This window comes from Geotrypetes seraphini, chromosome 2 (assembly GCF_902459505.1).
Source record: "Geotrypetes seraphini chromosome 2, aGeoSer1.1, whole genome shotgun sequence".
Lineage (NCBI taxonomy): Eukaryota > Metazoa > Chordata > Amphibia > Gymnophiona > Dermophiidae > Geotrypetes > Geotrypetes seraphini.
In genome coordinates, this window is record NC_047085.1 from 8,270,015 (window position 1) to 8,286,094 (window position 16,080).

General features: G+C 46.4%; 1 protein-coding gene across 1 annotated transcript in view; it reads right to left on the reverse strand.

The window, feature by feature from the left end:
* PLEC (plectin) overlaps nucleotides 1-16,080 on the reverse strand; it is a 523,889-nt gene that overhangs the window by 112,228 nt on the left and 395,581 nt on the right. Inside the window, 2 exon segments of the mRNA XM_033935291.1 lie at nucleotides 4,053-4,208; nucleotides 13,023-13,124. Of these exon segments, the coding sequence (XP_033791182.1) occupies nucleotides 4,053-4,208; nucleotides 13,023-13,124 (258 nt within the window).

A 16,080-nucleotide genomic window follows, 5' to 3' on the forward strand; every position in this document is an offset into this window, starting at 1 on the left:
GATGTTGAACAGGATCGGGCCCAGGACGGAGCCATGTGGCACTCCACTTAACACCTCCGACATTTCGGAGGGGGTGCCGTTCACCACTACCCTCTGAAGCCTACCTCCAAGCCAGTTCCCAATCCATTTGGTCAATGTGTCGCCCAATCCTATAGAACTCATCTTGCTCAGCAAACTGCGGTGTGGTGCGCTATCGAATGCTTTGCTGAAGTCCAGGTAAACGATGTCCAGGGACTCCCCAACATCCAGTTTCCTCGTCACCCAGTCAAAGAAGCTGATCAGGTTGGATTGGCAGGATCTCCCCTTAGTAAATCCATGTTGACGGCGATCCCGTAGATTCTCCTCGTTCATGATTGTATCCAATTAGTGTTTGATTAGAGTTTCCATAAGTTTGCTCACTATTGATGTTAGACTTACTGGTCTGTAGTTTGCTGTCTCCATCTTGGAGCCTTTCTTGTGGAGTGGAATGACGTTAGCCGTCTTCCAGTCCATCGGGACGTTACCTGTACTAAGGAAGAGATTAAAAAAGCGCGGATAGCGGTTCCGCCAAGACATCACACAACTCCCTGAGCACCCTAGGTTACAAATCGATCAAACAACTGTATTTTTACTAATTTTCAAAAAATAAAATAAGATGGAGCACGCATAATAATATTACCCAGCCAGTCATTCATTTTTCCTGTCTGAATTGCAAGATTTCTATCCAGAAATCTTTTAAAGCGACAAGCACTTTCTGTTGGGTAAGCAAACCTATGGATTCTGCGTGTAGGCCTCTTAAAACGGTCTAGAAAAAAGCCATACCAAATATTGATTTAAAACAGATACAGGAAAATTTAAACAAACTCTTGCCTCCATCGGTAACCAATGTAGTTTTGATAATAGGGAGTAATATATTCCCATTTTTTTCAAACCAAAAATCAGCCGAACTGCTGAATTTTGAATAACTCAAAGTTTTCTACTATTGCCTCCTGAGGTCTCTGATCTCTGTATTTCCTCTGAATATCTACTTATTGTATTTTGCTGAATGTCCAGCACTCTTGATTGTAAACCGCCTAGAAGTCGCAAGATTGTGGCGGTATAGAAGAATAAAGATATTATTATTATTCAAATTATCCTGTTATTATTATTATTATATTAGTTATTATTATTATTAGTTATTATTCAAATTCTCCTGCCTCTGCTATAAACTAATCTGGGGACTGGCCCCCAGCTACCTACTACCTCACTTCGAATTCCACTCCTCGATTAGGCCTACCAGAAACCGTAACCTCTTTACCTACCCAAATATCATAGGCTGTAGATATCGCACCTTCTTTGATAGAACATTCAAATTCCAAGCAGGTAGACTGCAAACTTGGACAGGCTACTTCACTTATGCCGCCAGAGAAACATATAGTATCTTTAGGAAAGAACTAAAAACCACATTGTTTAAGAAATGTATAACCTAACCAGACTTCTCCCCTAAAATCGGAGCCTCCTCCCATCCCAAGGAGTCCGTCTACCCTCTTCTGCCAAAATTTCTATCTTTAATTGTTACCAGTTTTTCCCACTGGTGCCCGTCCTTCGTTCAAATGTACCAAGTTAACAACTTACTTCTCATCAACATCTTATGTTATCTTTTTCACCTTCGCAGCCTTGCACCTTTGTAACTCAAAGCGCAATCTCCTTTCTCTTCTCCTACTTATGCTCTGAATATCGTCGACTGTATAATGCTACTCATTGTGAAACCATGTAATACACAACCCTGTAACTCTCCTGTTACTATCACTAGATGTTCAATGCTATACTCTGTAATTCGCTGTCTGTAGTTTCTCTTCATTGTAAACCGCCTAGAAGTCGCAAGATTGTTGGCGGTATATAAGAATAAAGTTATTATTATTATTATTATTATTTTCTTGTATGTTCCCAAATAAATAATATTGCAATAGTCAAGCATACTTAAGATGGATGACTGAACTAGCAGACGAAATGATGCTACACCAAAATATTTTTTAATGGTTCGGAGTTTCCATAAGACCGAGAAACATTTTCTGACAAACAAATCCATATGTTCTTCTAAAGTGAGATGCCGTTCCAATGTCAGTCCCAAAATTTTTATGGAACAGTCTATAGGAAAATCCTGACCATTTAAAGATCGACGTATCTTTAATTTTGTCATTAGGGCTCGCCAGAAAGAATTTGTTTTTCTCAGAGTTAAGTTTCAATTTAAATTCAGTCATCCACAATTCAATCTGGTTTAAAATAAAAGGTAAATGATTTTTTATCTCAGGAGTCAGGTTAGTAAGGGGAACAACTATAGTGATGTCATCTGCATAGAAATAGAATTTCACTTTTAAACTTTGCAATAAATTCCCTATTGATGCAAGATAAATGTTGAACAATGTCGGAGATAGAGGAGAACCCTGAGGGACTCCACAGGAATTTACCCAACGACAAGAATGTTTGTCTCCACTATAAACTTGATAAGATCACGTGTCGATCATGCTTAGGTCACGTTTACAGAATCTTGGCTAGTATGCCTACATAAAAACTTAGGGCTCCTTTTATCAAGGCGCATTTCATCACGCGCAAACCCCTGCGGAAAGCCAAAAAACTAACGGCTCGTCAACGGAGGCGTTAGCGGCTAACGCGGTATTGCGCGCATTAAACCCCCTACCGCACCTTGATAAAAGGCACCTGAAATGTAAGCGAGGGTTTTAAAGGCCTACATTTCAGGCGCCTACGTTTTTAGAGAATCACACTTGGCTGCGCCGAGCTCACGCCTCCTCCTTAGAAACACCGACTTAGGCGTTAGGCACTGCTAAGTGCATTGTGATAGGCGCCTATCAACTAATTCTATTTTTTTAACCAATGATTGAGGCTGATAAGGGTATTTTGCCAATTAACACCCCCTCCCCCTTGACAAAACCACGCAAAAGGTGTTTAGCGCCAGCCGGCGTGCCGAATGCTCCATACTGCTCTGACAGAGACAGAGTTCCTATGAACATCGGAGTAGCTCCAGCCAGCCAGCACTAAAAATCTCTTGTACAGTTTTATAAAAGGGGGAATGGCGTAAGTTAGGCAACCTTTATGGAATCAGCTTTGTCTATTTTAGCATTTTTGTGATTTACGGTTTGAGTTTCACGTCCCTGCTCAGTATTCTCTGACCATTTCCGATTGAGGTTCTGTCCCACTGACCCCTGAGGCAGCCGTTTATGCCAAAACACAGCTCATGTCGGGTCTACCGACACAGACAACCTCATTTTCCCGATTCAAGAGGCCCCCCCAGTGCTTTTTTTGTTTGTTGCAGTATTTTTAGGAAGCTTCTGTTATCTCTGTCTCGCGGTTCTGCATTTTGCTGGAGGTTCTGATATTTCTAGCATCTGATGATCTATTTAAGGCAGGAGTGTCAAAGTCCCTCCTCGAGGGCCGCAATCCAGTCAGCTTTTCAGGATTTCCCCAATGAATATGCATGAGATCTATTTGCATGCACTGCTTTCATTGTATGCTAATAGATCTCATGCATATTCATTGGGAAAATCCTGAAAACCCGACTGGATTGCGGCCCTCGAGGAGGGACTTTGACAACCCTGATTTAAGGTATTCGATTCTGCAGCCATGCAGGCGGATGTATGGCAAAATGTTCAGAAAAGGCAAATCCTAATCACTAGATAAGCAATCCTAATTCTGAAATCACTTAACCCCTACCAGTACAATATGTAGCGTTACTGATGTAGGAGTAGGGTTACCAGATTTTCCTAAAGGGGAATCTGGACCCAAAGCCAAGCCCCCAGGCCCGTCCAGTTCCACCCCCTTAACCTGTTCGTGCGTCGGGACAGCATCTGTCCGGGTGCAGATGCAATGCGGTGATGTCATGTGCACATGTGACTCGATGACATCACGCCGCATCCGTGCGTTCGCGGATGCCATCGCAACGTCGGAAGCTTTTCAAAACCCAGGCAAAGTGCTGGGTTTTGAAAAGCCGTTCTGACCCACGAACATGTCCTCAAAAGGAGCACATGTCCAGGGAAATCCGGACGTCTGGTAATCCTACGTAGGAGGATGCTTTTTACCTGTCTGTCCACGACTTCCTCCTCCAGTCGCTCCCATCGTTGCCGGAAATCATTCAGCCGAGTTGAAGTCTCTTTGTCCTCGCATTTCACAGGCAGGGTGCGGTGATGGAGGCTCTCTAGCTCAACCTTGCGCTGGTAAAGTTCCCTCTTGAACTCCTACGTGGGTGCAGTAATTACCAAAATTAACAGGACAGCAGAAAAGTGAGGAATGTTTATCATCAGATTTCAACAACTAGCTGCTGACTTCAATCCATGGCTAAGGTTTTATCATGACATCAGCGACCATGTTAGCCCCTACTACAGACGGCTGCACTGGCTGCCAGTAGAGACAGGAATAATATTCAAGTTTCCGTGCGTATGCTTCAAGCTGGTTTAGGGACTAGCTCCTACCTACCTACTACCCCATTTCGTGCTATATAGCCCCATAAGACTAACCAGAAACTGCTATCTATTTGCATACCCAAGCATTAGTGGCTGCAAATACAAAACCTTTCTGGATAGGACTTTAACGTACCAAGCATGCAAACAGCAAGCTTGGCTAGACAACTACATTAATGGAGCTAGACTGACGTACAACGCTTTTAGGAAAGCCATAAAAACTGCATTATTAGATAGATTTATCACCTAAACCAGGGGTGTCCAATGTCGGTCCTCGAGGGCCGCGGTCCAGTCGGATTTTCAGGATTTCCCCAATGAATATGCATGAGATCTATTTGCATGCACTGCTTTCAATGCATATTGATTGGGGAAATCCTGAAAACCCGACTGGAATATGGCTCTCGAGGACCAGAGTTCCCTACCCTTGTGTTAATGAGTTGATACTGACGTGACACTCGTCTGACCACTCACACAGTAGCTGAGGTCAACTTGCAATTGGTCAATGAAATGTGAAGTGCACAGTTCTTTTTTTCTACAATCTTTCCTACTGCGCTGACTACAGCCAACTTTGCTGATTATCTCACTCACTGACACAAGAACACACTCTTCCGTCAGGTTCCGAGTCATGTTCATGGTGGATGCAGAAAGTGTTTGAAACCCAAAAAGCCTGTACGTTTTATAGCTTTCGGGTTACCTAGACATCTGGACTGTGATTGGCTGATGAAAGCAGCCTCCTGACTGGTCAGAAATAACATGTGCTGATTGGACCGTCTCAATCCAGTTTTGAAACATGATCTGTAAAAGTTATTATGTGCCTCCTTTTTTGGAGCACACATATTGTTGGTATTACGTTGTATTTTTATATCTAAAACCAATAAAACTATTTGAACAGTAAAGTTATAGTAGCTGTGTTCCAGTATCAACTAGATTATAAAATTAGAAACAAGTGACCTTAAAAAGTTGATTCTAATAGCCAAATGTATCCCTTATAACAGGGGTGTCCAATGTCGGTCCTTGAGGGCCGCGGTCCAGTCGGATTTTCAGGATTTCCCCAATGAATATACATGAGGTCTATTTGCATGCACTGCTTTCATTGTATGCTAATAGATCTCATGCATATTCATTGGGGAAATCCTGAAAACCCGACTGGACCGCGGCCCTCGAGGACCGACATTGGACACCCCTGACCTAAACAGTAACTACACCAAACACTAAATCCAATTCTATTACTTCTAATAGGTCCACTCTTGCGTATAATGTTGTATTTTTAATCAATTGTACATTGTAATTCACTGTATTTTAAGAATCTGCATATTGTAATTCGCTGACTGTCCAGCTCTCTTCAATGTGAACCGCCTAGAAGTCACACAATTATGGCGGTATAGAAGAATAAAGTTATTATTATTATTATTATCAAAAAACCCACTGAAAAATCAAAAAACGTAGTGCCGCAATCTCCTCCTTCAGTTCTTTCAGAACCCAAGGGTGGATTCCGTCTGGGCCCGGTGATTTGTCAGGTTTTAGTTTTTCTATCTGCCTGTGAACATCTTCAAGACTTACTTCCATGGATGTTAGTTTTTCTGCTTGGTCTCCTTTGAAGATTTGTTCAGGTTCTGGTATATTGGATGTGTCCTCTTTTGTAAATACTGACAAAAAGAACATGTTTAGTCTCTCCGCCACTTTTTTCTCCTCCTTCACCACTCCCTTCCTATCTCTGTCATCCAGCGGTCCCACCTCCTCCCTGGCCGGCTGTTTCCCTTTAACATATCTGAAGAACGGTTTGAAATTTCATGCTTCCCTGGCTAGCCTCTCTTCAAATTCTCTTTTTGCTTTTCTAACCACAAGGTGACATTCTTTTTGATACTTCCTGTGCTCTTTCCAGTTCTCCTCGGTTTTGCCCTTTTTCCATTTCTTGAAAGAATTCTTCTTATCACCTATCGCTTTCTTCACTTCTTTAGTTATCCACGCCGGGTCCTTTGTTCTGTTCTTTTTGCGCTCTTTTCTGAATCTGGGGGATATACAGATTTTGCGCCTCACTCACCGTGTCCTTGAATAAAGACCAGGCTTGCTCTACAGTCTACAGGCTTGCTCTACAGTGTTCCTAAGTTTCTTCCTTACCATTACCCTCATCGCTTCGTAGTTTCCTTTCTTGAAGTTAAAAGTTGTCGCGGTAGTTCTCTTTCCCTTCGATATTCTGACTGCTGTATTTCGTACGTAAGTCTTGCTAATTCTTTCTTGGTGACTGTCAGATAGATAATATTACAATAATCGAGAAGACTCAGTAGTAACGATTGAACCACTTATCTAAAAGCAGTAAATTCAAAATAAGATCTAATTGTTCACAATTTCCATATTCCACTAAATACCAGAAATGGTTCAAAGCGGATTCCAACAAAGAAGCTGATCATTATCAGAACTTACAATCAAATATAATAAACACAAATAACCAGTAGCATCAACATAAACATTTGTACAACAAATAACCAGCCAATATTCAAAGCAATTAAGCGGGCAAAAAAGGCTCCTGTTCGCTTATATTTCTTGTGGCCACCTAACCCCCAATATTCAGAGGCAGTAAACAGGGCAGTTATATTGAATATCGGCTCCGACTGACCATGTTAAAAGTAGGCAGGTCGAGGGCAATAGAGGGGGTGGCATTGGGGAGAAGGTGTGATATATATCTCTCACGCCCTCAAAAGCATTACAACAGGCTCAGAACAATTTAACACTCAGCCGTACGTCTCATCTTCAGCCTGAAGAAATCAGACCACATCATGCCTTATTATAAATAACTCCACTGGCTTCCCATTGAGGCCTGCCCTTGTAAGGATGTGACCCCACAATGCACCCTCAGAGGAGGTTCAGCAGGAAGTAAAATTAATGACAATGACAGCCAAGAGTGGTTGCATAAAGATTATATTGTGCAGAAATAGGTTTACAATAACCGAGATTCATTAGGTTCTTACCTGCTAATTTACTTTCTTTTAGCTTCTCCAGACCAGTAGAGGTTAATCTTTACAAAATTTTCAGGTCTCTGCCTTTGGGGTCCAGGAGGCTATTTGTAGGGGGCTGGTCTAACAAAGGAATGCAAGGAGGACCAAACCGCAGCCTTACAAATATCCACTGGAGGCACGAACGACGACTCAGCCCAAGAAGCTGCCTGACCCCGAGTGGAATGAGCCAGAAGGACAAAGAGATGATCGGATTTCCGGTATTCCTGGGTCCGCTGCACATAAGAGCGAAGGACCCGATCGACATCCAACTTGCACAGCTGCCGTTGCTCAGAAGAGCCCTCCCGACTACCCAAGACCAGGAGGACCACCGATTGATTGACATGAAAAGGAGAAACTACTTTCGGCAGAAAGGAAGGAACAGGCCGCAAGACAACCTGCTCCCTAGAAAATTCCAAGAAAGGAGCCCTACAAGAGAAAGCCTGTAGCTCAGAAACACGCCTAGCGGAAGTAATGGCCACCAAAAAGACCGCCTTCAGAGTAAGGTCCTTCAAAGAACAGCCATCCAACGGCTCGAAAGGCGGGCGCACCAAAACAGAGAGAACCAGATTGAGATCCCAAGAGGGAACAGAGGGCCGTAGGGGAGGCCTGAGCAACTTGGCCGCCCGCAAAAAGCGAATCACATCAGGAATGGCCGACAAACGCTGACCTGTCACCAATCCTCGAAAAGCCAACAGGGCCGCAAGTTGAACCCAGAGAGAAGACCAAGCCAGGCCTCTATCCAGGCCATCCTGCAAGAACTCTAGAATGTTAGGCAGGGAAGCGCGAAAAGAGACCACTCCCCGCCCCCGGCACCACCTCTCAAAGAGATGCCAAACCCGCACATAAGCCCGAGAGGTAGAAAGCCTCCGGGACCCCAAGAGTGTAGAGATCACCTTATCTGAATATCCCTTCTTACTAAGGCGACCCCTTTCAAGAGCCAAGCTGTAAGACAGAAGGGAGACGGGTCGAACATGGGAATGGGACCCTGCGTCAGAAGATCGTCCAAGAAAGGCAGAGGAAGAGGATCCGCCACCAGATGCCTCACCAGATCCGCATACCACGGACGTCAAGGCCAATCCGGAGCCACCAGAACCACCAGACCCGGATGGTGAACAATGCGAAGAAGTACTCTGCCCACTAATGGCCAAGGAGGGAACACATACAACAGCCCCTCCGTTGGTCACGGTTGGACCAGAGCATCCAGACCCTCGGCCAGACTGTCCCTGCAATGATTGAAGAAGCGGGGCACTTTGGCGTTGCCACTCGTGGCCATCAGGTCCATCAGGGACTGCCCCCAAGCTTGCACTATCAACTGAAATGCCACAGTGCCGAGACACCACTCTCCTGGATCCAGGAAGTGATGACTGAGGAAGTCCGCCTAAACATTTTCTATCCCGGCTATGTGAGAGGCCGAGAGGTCCAGAAGATGGGACTCCGCCCAAACCATGAGCCGAGCTGCCTCCTGCGCCACCTGAGTGCTCTTGGTGCCCCCCTGACGATTGACATAAGCCACCGCCGTGGCATTGTCCGACAGGACTCTGACCGACTTGCCCAACAAAAGGGAGCGGAAAGCTAACAGCGCCAGACGGACCGCTCTGGTCTCCAACACGTTGATCGACCAGGAGGCCTCCTCCGTTGACCAGGTGCCCTGAGCTGAGTGACCCAAACACTGAGCCCCCCAACTGAGGAGACTCGCATCCGTAAGGAGCACCGTCCACTGCAGGAGATCCAGACCCACCCCCTGAACCAGGTGAGGGGTCCGGAGCCACCAACGCAGACTGCAGCGCGCCATGCCTCGCAGGGGGACAGGAACATCCAAACCGTGCCTCTGGGGTGACTACCTCCGGAGCAGAGCATACTGAAGAGGACGCATGTGGGCCCGCGCCCACCTCACCACGTCCAGGGACGCCGCCATCGACCCCAAGACATGGAGGAAATCTCGCGCCCGAGGACACCGGGACGCCAAAAGCAGGCGAATCTGAGATTGCAATTTGCTCACCCGGGCCTCTGGAAGGAAGGCCTTCCCCAAGGAGGTGTCGAACAGAACCCCAAGGTACTCCAGACGCTGAGCCGGGACCAACCGACTCTTGGAAAGGTTGACCACCCAGCCCAGCGACTGGAGAAACTCCACCACCCGAGCCGTAACCCGGGAGCTCTCCTGCAATGACTTTGCCCGAATCAACCAGTCGTCCAGGTAGGGGTGCACCAGAATGCCCTCCGACCACAAGGCTGCCGCGACGACCACCATCGCCTTGGTGAACGTCCGTGGAGCCGTGGCCAGACCAAAGGGAAGCGCACAGAACTGATAGTGCCGACCCAAGATCGCAAAGCGAAGGAAGCGCTGATGAGAGGCCCGAATGGGAACATGCAAGTAGGCCTCCGTCAGATCGAGAGAAGTGAGAAACTCCCTCGGCTGAACCGCCAGAATGACCGACCGCAGAGTTTACATGCGAAAAGAGGGAATCTTGAGAGCCCTGTTGACCCCTTTCAAATCCAGGATGGGCTGAAAGGTCCCCTCCTTCTTGGGCACCACAAAGTAAATGGAGTACCTGCCGGTGCCCCACTCTGGAGGGGGCACTGGAATAACTGCCTTGAGATCTAGCAAGCGCTGAAGGGTCTGGCAAAAAGCCTGCGTCTTCCAAGGAGTCTGACATGGAGAGGCTAGGAAAAGGTCCGGCAGAGAGCGGGCGAACTCCAGGGCATAACCGTCCCGCACCATCTCCAGGACCCATTGATCGGACGTGATCTCGGCCCATTTGGGGAAAAATTTGCGCAGCCATGCCCCCACCGGAACCAAAGGGGGCGCCGGCAAGGAGTCATTGTGCAGGATGGGAAGCGGGAGAACCGGTGGAGGGATTCCCTGCCCCCCGACGGGCCCCCCGAAAGGGCTGCATGCGCTTGAAGAACCGACCCCGGGAAAACCCTGGAGCTGGGAAAGAAGCAGCCCCACGCCCAGGGCGATACTTGCGAAACTCCCGCAAACGCCCCCGGGCAGCGCAACCCCGAGACGCAGGGCGGGCACGGTCCTCAGGCAGACGGGGCACCTTTGAGTCCGTCAGAGTCTGAATCAACTTATCCAATTCCTCCCCAAACAAAAAAGACCCCCGGAAGGGAAATTTAGTAAGCTTAGCTTTGGACGCAGCATCCGCCGACTAAGCGCGCAGCCACAAAATACGCCGCGCGGCCACGCCAAAGGCCATAGACTTAGCCGAGATCCGCACCAAGTCATAAAGAGCATCTGAGAGGAACGAGGCAGCCATCTCAATCTTCGCCACCTCCTGATCCACCAAAGACCAGTCATCAGACTCCCGATCCAGGACACGCTCAGCCCACCGAAACACGGCGCGAGCGACCAGCCCCCCACAAATAGCCGCCTGGACCCCAAAGGCAGAGACCTGAAAATTTTGTAAAGATTAACCTCTACTGGTCTGGAGAGTGCTAAAGAAGAAAGATATATCATATACTATATATGCTTGGCACTAAAGTATAGAAAATATTCTATTATAGAGGGAGAAATAGGCTTTTACAAGTACAGAGTATGCAGTTAGATTTAGAGGCTGCTTATGTGTGTGTAAATGAGAGAGAAAGGACAGTTTACCTGCCTGAATGTGTGTCTCTGAATAAGTGAGATGTGGAGGTGTGAGGGGATAAGAGGGGGAAGACAGGCTGAGAGAGAGAGAGAGAGAGAGCCAAGAGCCAAGAAACAAGAAAGCAAGAATCCGGAGCAAGAAAGAAAGGGAAGATAGAGAGAGGCAGGAATTTGTATGTGTTTTCAGAAGCTGACGATAGAAAGAAGAAGGAAAGACCTGGAAAAAGCAGGCAAGAGGTTTTATATGAATGCTTTTTCTGTGTCTTCATGGGTGGGGGTATATGAGGTGTGAAGAGAACAAAAGCAGAGGGCAAGGTCTGTCCCTCATAGACTTGAGTTTCTGTTATTTTCCAGTATCTCTCTGTGACAATGGCTCTTTAAGAATATGCAGCTGAGGCTATTCTTAAACACTAGACCTTAGCACCTCTGCTAAAACTATGGAACCACTCAGACTTCTATCAGGGTTCTTTGTTAACTTTAATCGCTTATAATTTAGAAGTAATGAATGACTAGGAGCCCTAAGGTTTCTCTGCACTGACATTACCAGCAATCTACCCGCTGACATGCAGCAGTGTCCCTTAATATTGTTTATTGGAAGCTTCTATACCACTACTAATGACTGGGGAGTCAATTCTGAACAGTTTTCATGAGGTTCAGTAAAGGTGTAAGGTCATGCACCTCGGAAGCGGAAATCCATGCAGGACGTACTTCTTGAACGGAGAAACTTTAACTAGGACTTCAGCAGAACGAGATTTAGGAGTAATCATCAGTGCAAACATGAAAACTGCCAATCAAGTGGAGAAGGCTTCATCTAAGGCAAGGCAGATATTGGGTTGTATCAATAGAAGTTTCGTCAGCCGAAAGCCTGAAGACATAATGCCGTTGTACAGGGCCATGGTGAGACCTCATCTGGAGTACTGTGTGCAATTCTGGAGGCCACATTACAGTAAAGCTGTGCGCAGAATTGAATCGGTTCAACGGACGGCCACCAGGATGATCTCGGGGCTCAAGGGTCTCTCGTACGAAGAGAGACTGAACAAATTGCAGCTCTACACTCTTGAGGAACGTAGGGAGAAGGGAGACATGATCGAAACATTTAAGTACCTCACGGGACGTGTCGAAGTGGAAGATGATATTTTCTTTCTCAAGGGACCCTCGGCCACAAGAGGGCACCCGCTCAAACTCAGGGGCGGAAAATTTCATGGCGACACCAGAAAGTATTTCTTCACAGAGAGAGTGGTTGATCATTGGAACAAGCTTCCAGTGCAGGTGATCGAGGCAGACAGCGTGCCAGACTTTAAGAATAAATGGGATACCCATGTGGGATCCCTACGAGGGTCAAGATAAGGAAATTGGGTCATTAGGGCATAGACAGGGGGTGGGTAAGCAGAGTGGGCAGACTTGATGGGCTGTAGCCCTTTTCTGCCGTCATCTTCTATGTTTCTATGTACATGAGCTAAATATATGTGAATCTTACCTATTTATACCATCTATGTACATATACTATAATTATTGTTTCTCTATTGTCATATACTCTCTTTGTATTATTTGTGAGTTCACCGTTTCGTGTTCCAAGTGAGGGGGGGGGGTTAGCCTGCTGTTTCTTCCATGTTGCTGCAGTACAGCCCTGGTAGTGCCGGGGTGGTGTGTGGGTGGAGTTGGGGAGATGCTGGCAGTTATACAGGCACCAGTTATACTCCACACTGGTGCTTACATAGCTAATTGAGCAGATAGGACCGCACAAAAGACAGTCCTACCTTTGCCTGCTTAGCTAGGAATATTACAAGCGTGTATTTGACCCGGGGGAGGGGGTACCCAAACACTTTGGACCATCTCATTGTCATCTTGAAATTCTCAGCTGTGGAGAATTCCTTATTTCCCTTCTCTGGACTTTCTGCCTTTCATGATCAAATGCTTCAAGAGATTTGCAGCACTTATTCCATCAGGTTTGGTGGAGGAAGGCATGATGCCCCTTTCCCCTAACTCAGGATTCCCAAGACTCATCCGTACCTTTAAATCCAAGAGCTGCCGCTTCACCATGTCCAGGTCTCCACCCACAAGGAACTCCTCCGAAAGCCTCGCCTCTGCCGTGTCCAGCCAATTAAACAGCCTCTGTGAAGGGCCAGAGAAATAGCTTGAACTTTCAGGAAGTGTCTATATCAGAAGAATCACTCCAAGAGCCCCTTAATTATACAACTTTCCTTTTAAAAATAATGTTTTATTGAGAAATGCAAAGGTGATGAGCTAAATTAACTTCACCTCTCCTGTAAACAAGTTTCAAATTTATCTATAACCCGCTACAGTTCAGAGCGGTTTACAACAGACACAGATGGAATTACATATCGGACTACATTAATTGAAGTTCTTAAACAGATTTGTCAAAACAAATACATTCCAAATTATATTATTTGTATGGCTGAGATTTCTTAAATAAAGTCGCTTCCTTAATTTATGTCAGGTCAGAGGAAGAAATATGGTGATGTTTGACTTCTCTGAATATTATAATCAGTTCTTTTTATTATTAACAGAAAAATAGTTCAAACATGGCTTCCATCAAGCGAAGTGAGTTCCTACTGACCAGATGGAGAAGATGTAGTTAAAGGTCAACGATACACTGGCCAAAAAACAAAAGAAACATGGCAGCCCTAGGCCTCAGAAAAAATTAACCAAAAAATGAGAGACATCAAAACCATCTGCTGAGTAAGAGGGAAAGAAAGACAGCTGAAAACGTTTCCAGGGAACATGTCGGGTACTCTAAAAACAGCAATACCAGCACTGGACCAGCTTTTTCGATGAAGGAGTTTGTGAAAGCCACTTCTCAAGAGTGGTTTTGCACCTTTGTGTATTACAAGGGATAGCATCAAGCCCTCGGACTGGTGGAGAATCTCAGGTTCACAGGTTGGAAAATTGAGGAACGGCTCTGATTGGATGAAGCTTTAGATAGAAACACTATAAACATTACCAATATACGTACAGATACAGCAACGTTCTTCTACTACATGGGATACAACAAGGAGAAAAAGTTGCAGTGTGGGTGCCTCACTCCATCAAGCTTAGTAGCCCGTTCTCACGGTGGCCAATCCAGGTCACTAGTACCTGGCCAAAACCCAAAGAGTAGCAACATTCATGCTACCGATACAGGGCAAGGAGTGGTTATCTTTGCTGCTAGACCACTTTATTTGCTAAACACTTTGAAAATTAACTTTCTTGAAATTTCGCCATTATTCCTTACGGTTTCTATTTGTTAAGTTAACTACTGTAAACTGAGTCGAGCTTTCTTAGAATGATGACTCGGTATATAAAGCCAAGTCTTAGATTAGATTAGAATCGTGGCTTTGGGGAGTCCCTACCACTCAGCTGATGGGGAAGGAGGGGGAATTCCCCTGCTACGATCAGCAGATCCAGCTGCTACAGACAGAGACTCCCCAACTGGCCCAATCCCTCCTGCCAGCACCCCTCCTCCAAACACATGACTCCCCCCCGAGCACCCCTTCCCGAAACCCACTCGGCCCCCCTGTACCTTTATCTGCAAGGCCGGCCAGAGGGAAGGCCTGGTTGGCCTAGGTGCCTAAGGCCCTCCTGCCGGGGATTTTAGGGGGGTGCCAGCAGGAGGGAGTGGGTATCTCTCCTGCCAGCCAACTTGCGGTGGGGTTTGGGGGGTTTCCCTGATCACAGCAGGGGAATTCCCCCTCCCCCATCAGCTGAGCGGCAGGGACTCCCTAAAGCCACAATTCTGTAAGCGGCGCCCAAGTCGGATTGCCTGTCAATAACTCGAGGGCGCCGGTTATAGAATCTCAGCTTTGCAGAGTCCCTGCCGCTCAGCTGATGGGGAGAGGAATTCTCCTGCTTTAATCAGGGAAACCCCCCAAACCCCACCGCAAGTTGGCTGGCCAGAGGGATACCCACTCCCTCCTGCTGGCACCCCCCTAAAATCCCCGGCAGGAGGGCCTTAGGCACCTAGGCCAACCAGGCCCTTCCCTCTGGCCGGCCTTGCAGATAAAGGTACAGGGGGGGCCGAGTGGGTTTCGGGAGGGGGTGCTCGGGGGGGAGTCATGTGTTTGGAGGAGGGGTGCTGGCAGGAGGGATTGGGCCAGTTGGGGAGTCTCTGTCTGTAGCAGCTGGATCTGCTGATCGTAGCAGGGGAATTCCCCCTCCTTCCCCATCAGCTGAGTAGTAGGGACTCCCCAAAGCCACGATTCTAATCTAATCTAAGACTTGGCTTTATATACCGAGTCATCATTCTAAGAAAGCTCGACTCAGTTTACAGTAGTTAACTTAACAAACAGAAACCGTAAGGAATAATGGCAAAATTTCAAGAAAGTTAATTTTCAAAGTGTTTAGCAAATAAAGTGGTTTTTACAGATTTACGAAAAAATTGAAGCGAACCAGAACTCCTTAAAATAAACAGAAGATCATTCCAAAGTTGAGAAAACTTAAAAACCAAAGATTGACTACAAATCTTGATTCCTTTAATCCCTTTTCTAGAAGGAAGGGAGAGTTTAAATTGTTGGATGCCTCTTGCAAAAGAGAATCTGTAAACATTCCAGCACCCTTGAATGATTGACAGGCAATCCGACTTGGGCGCCGGCTACAGAATTGCAGCTTTGGGGAGTCCCTGTCAGTCAGCTAATGGGGGTGGGGGGAATTCCCTAGCCGCAATCGGCTACTGCAGTCTAGTGGCAAAGATGGGCAGCTGAAATGTAGGCCTGGGGTTTCCGGGCCTACATTTCATCCGCCTATCTTGACTGAATAGGCGTGATTCTGTAATCGGCGCCCTCGAATGATTGACAGCCAATTAGAATCCACACTTTAGTATTTCTCATAACAAAGCAGAAGGAATAATTCGGCACTATATTTCACCTTCCTCATGGAGGCAATAGGGTAAATAATAGAACAAGTGCAATTATGAACAGAGTATGTAACGAAAGCCCTTAACAAAGAAATGAATCAAACATCAAACTTAGTTAGTTCTGTGCCTTCGACTCGTGCTCGAGGCCTAGAGACTAAAAAGAGATCTGTTTTGTGCTAGTCTGGTAGGGTCCTACAGGGTCCAACATGTCCAGCCATC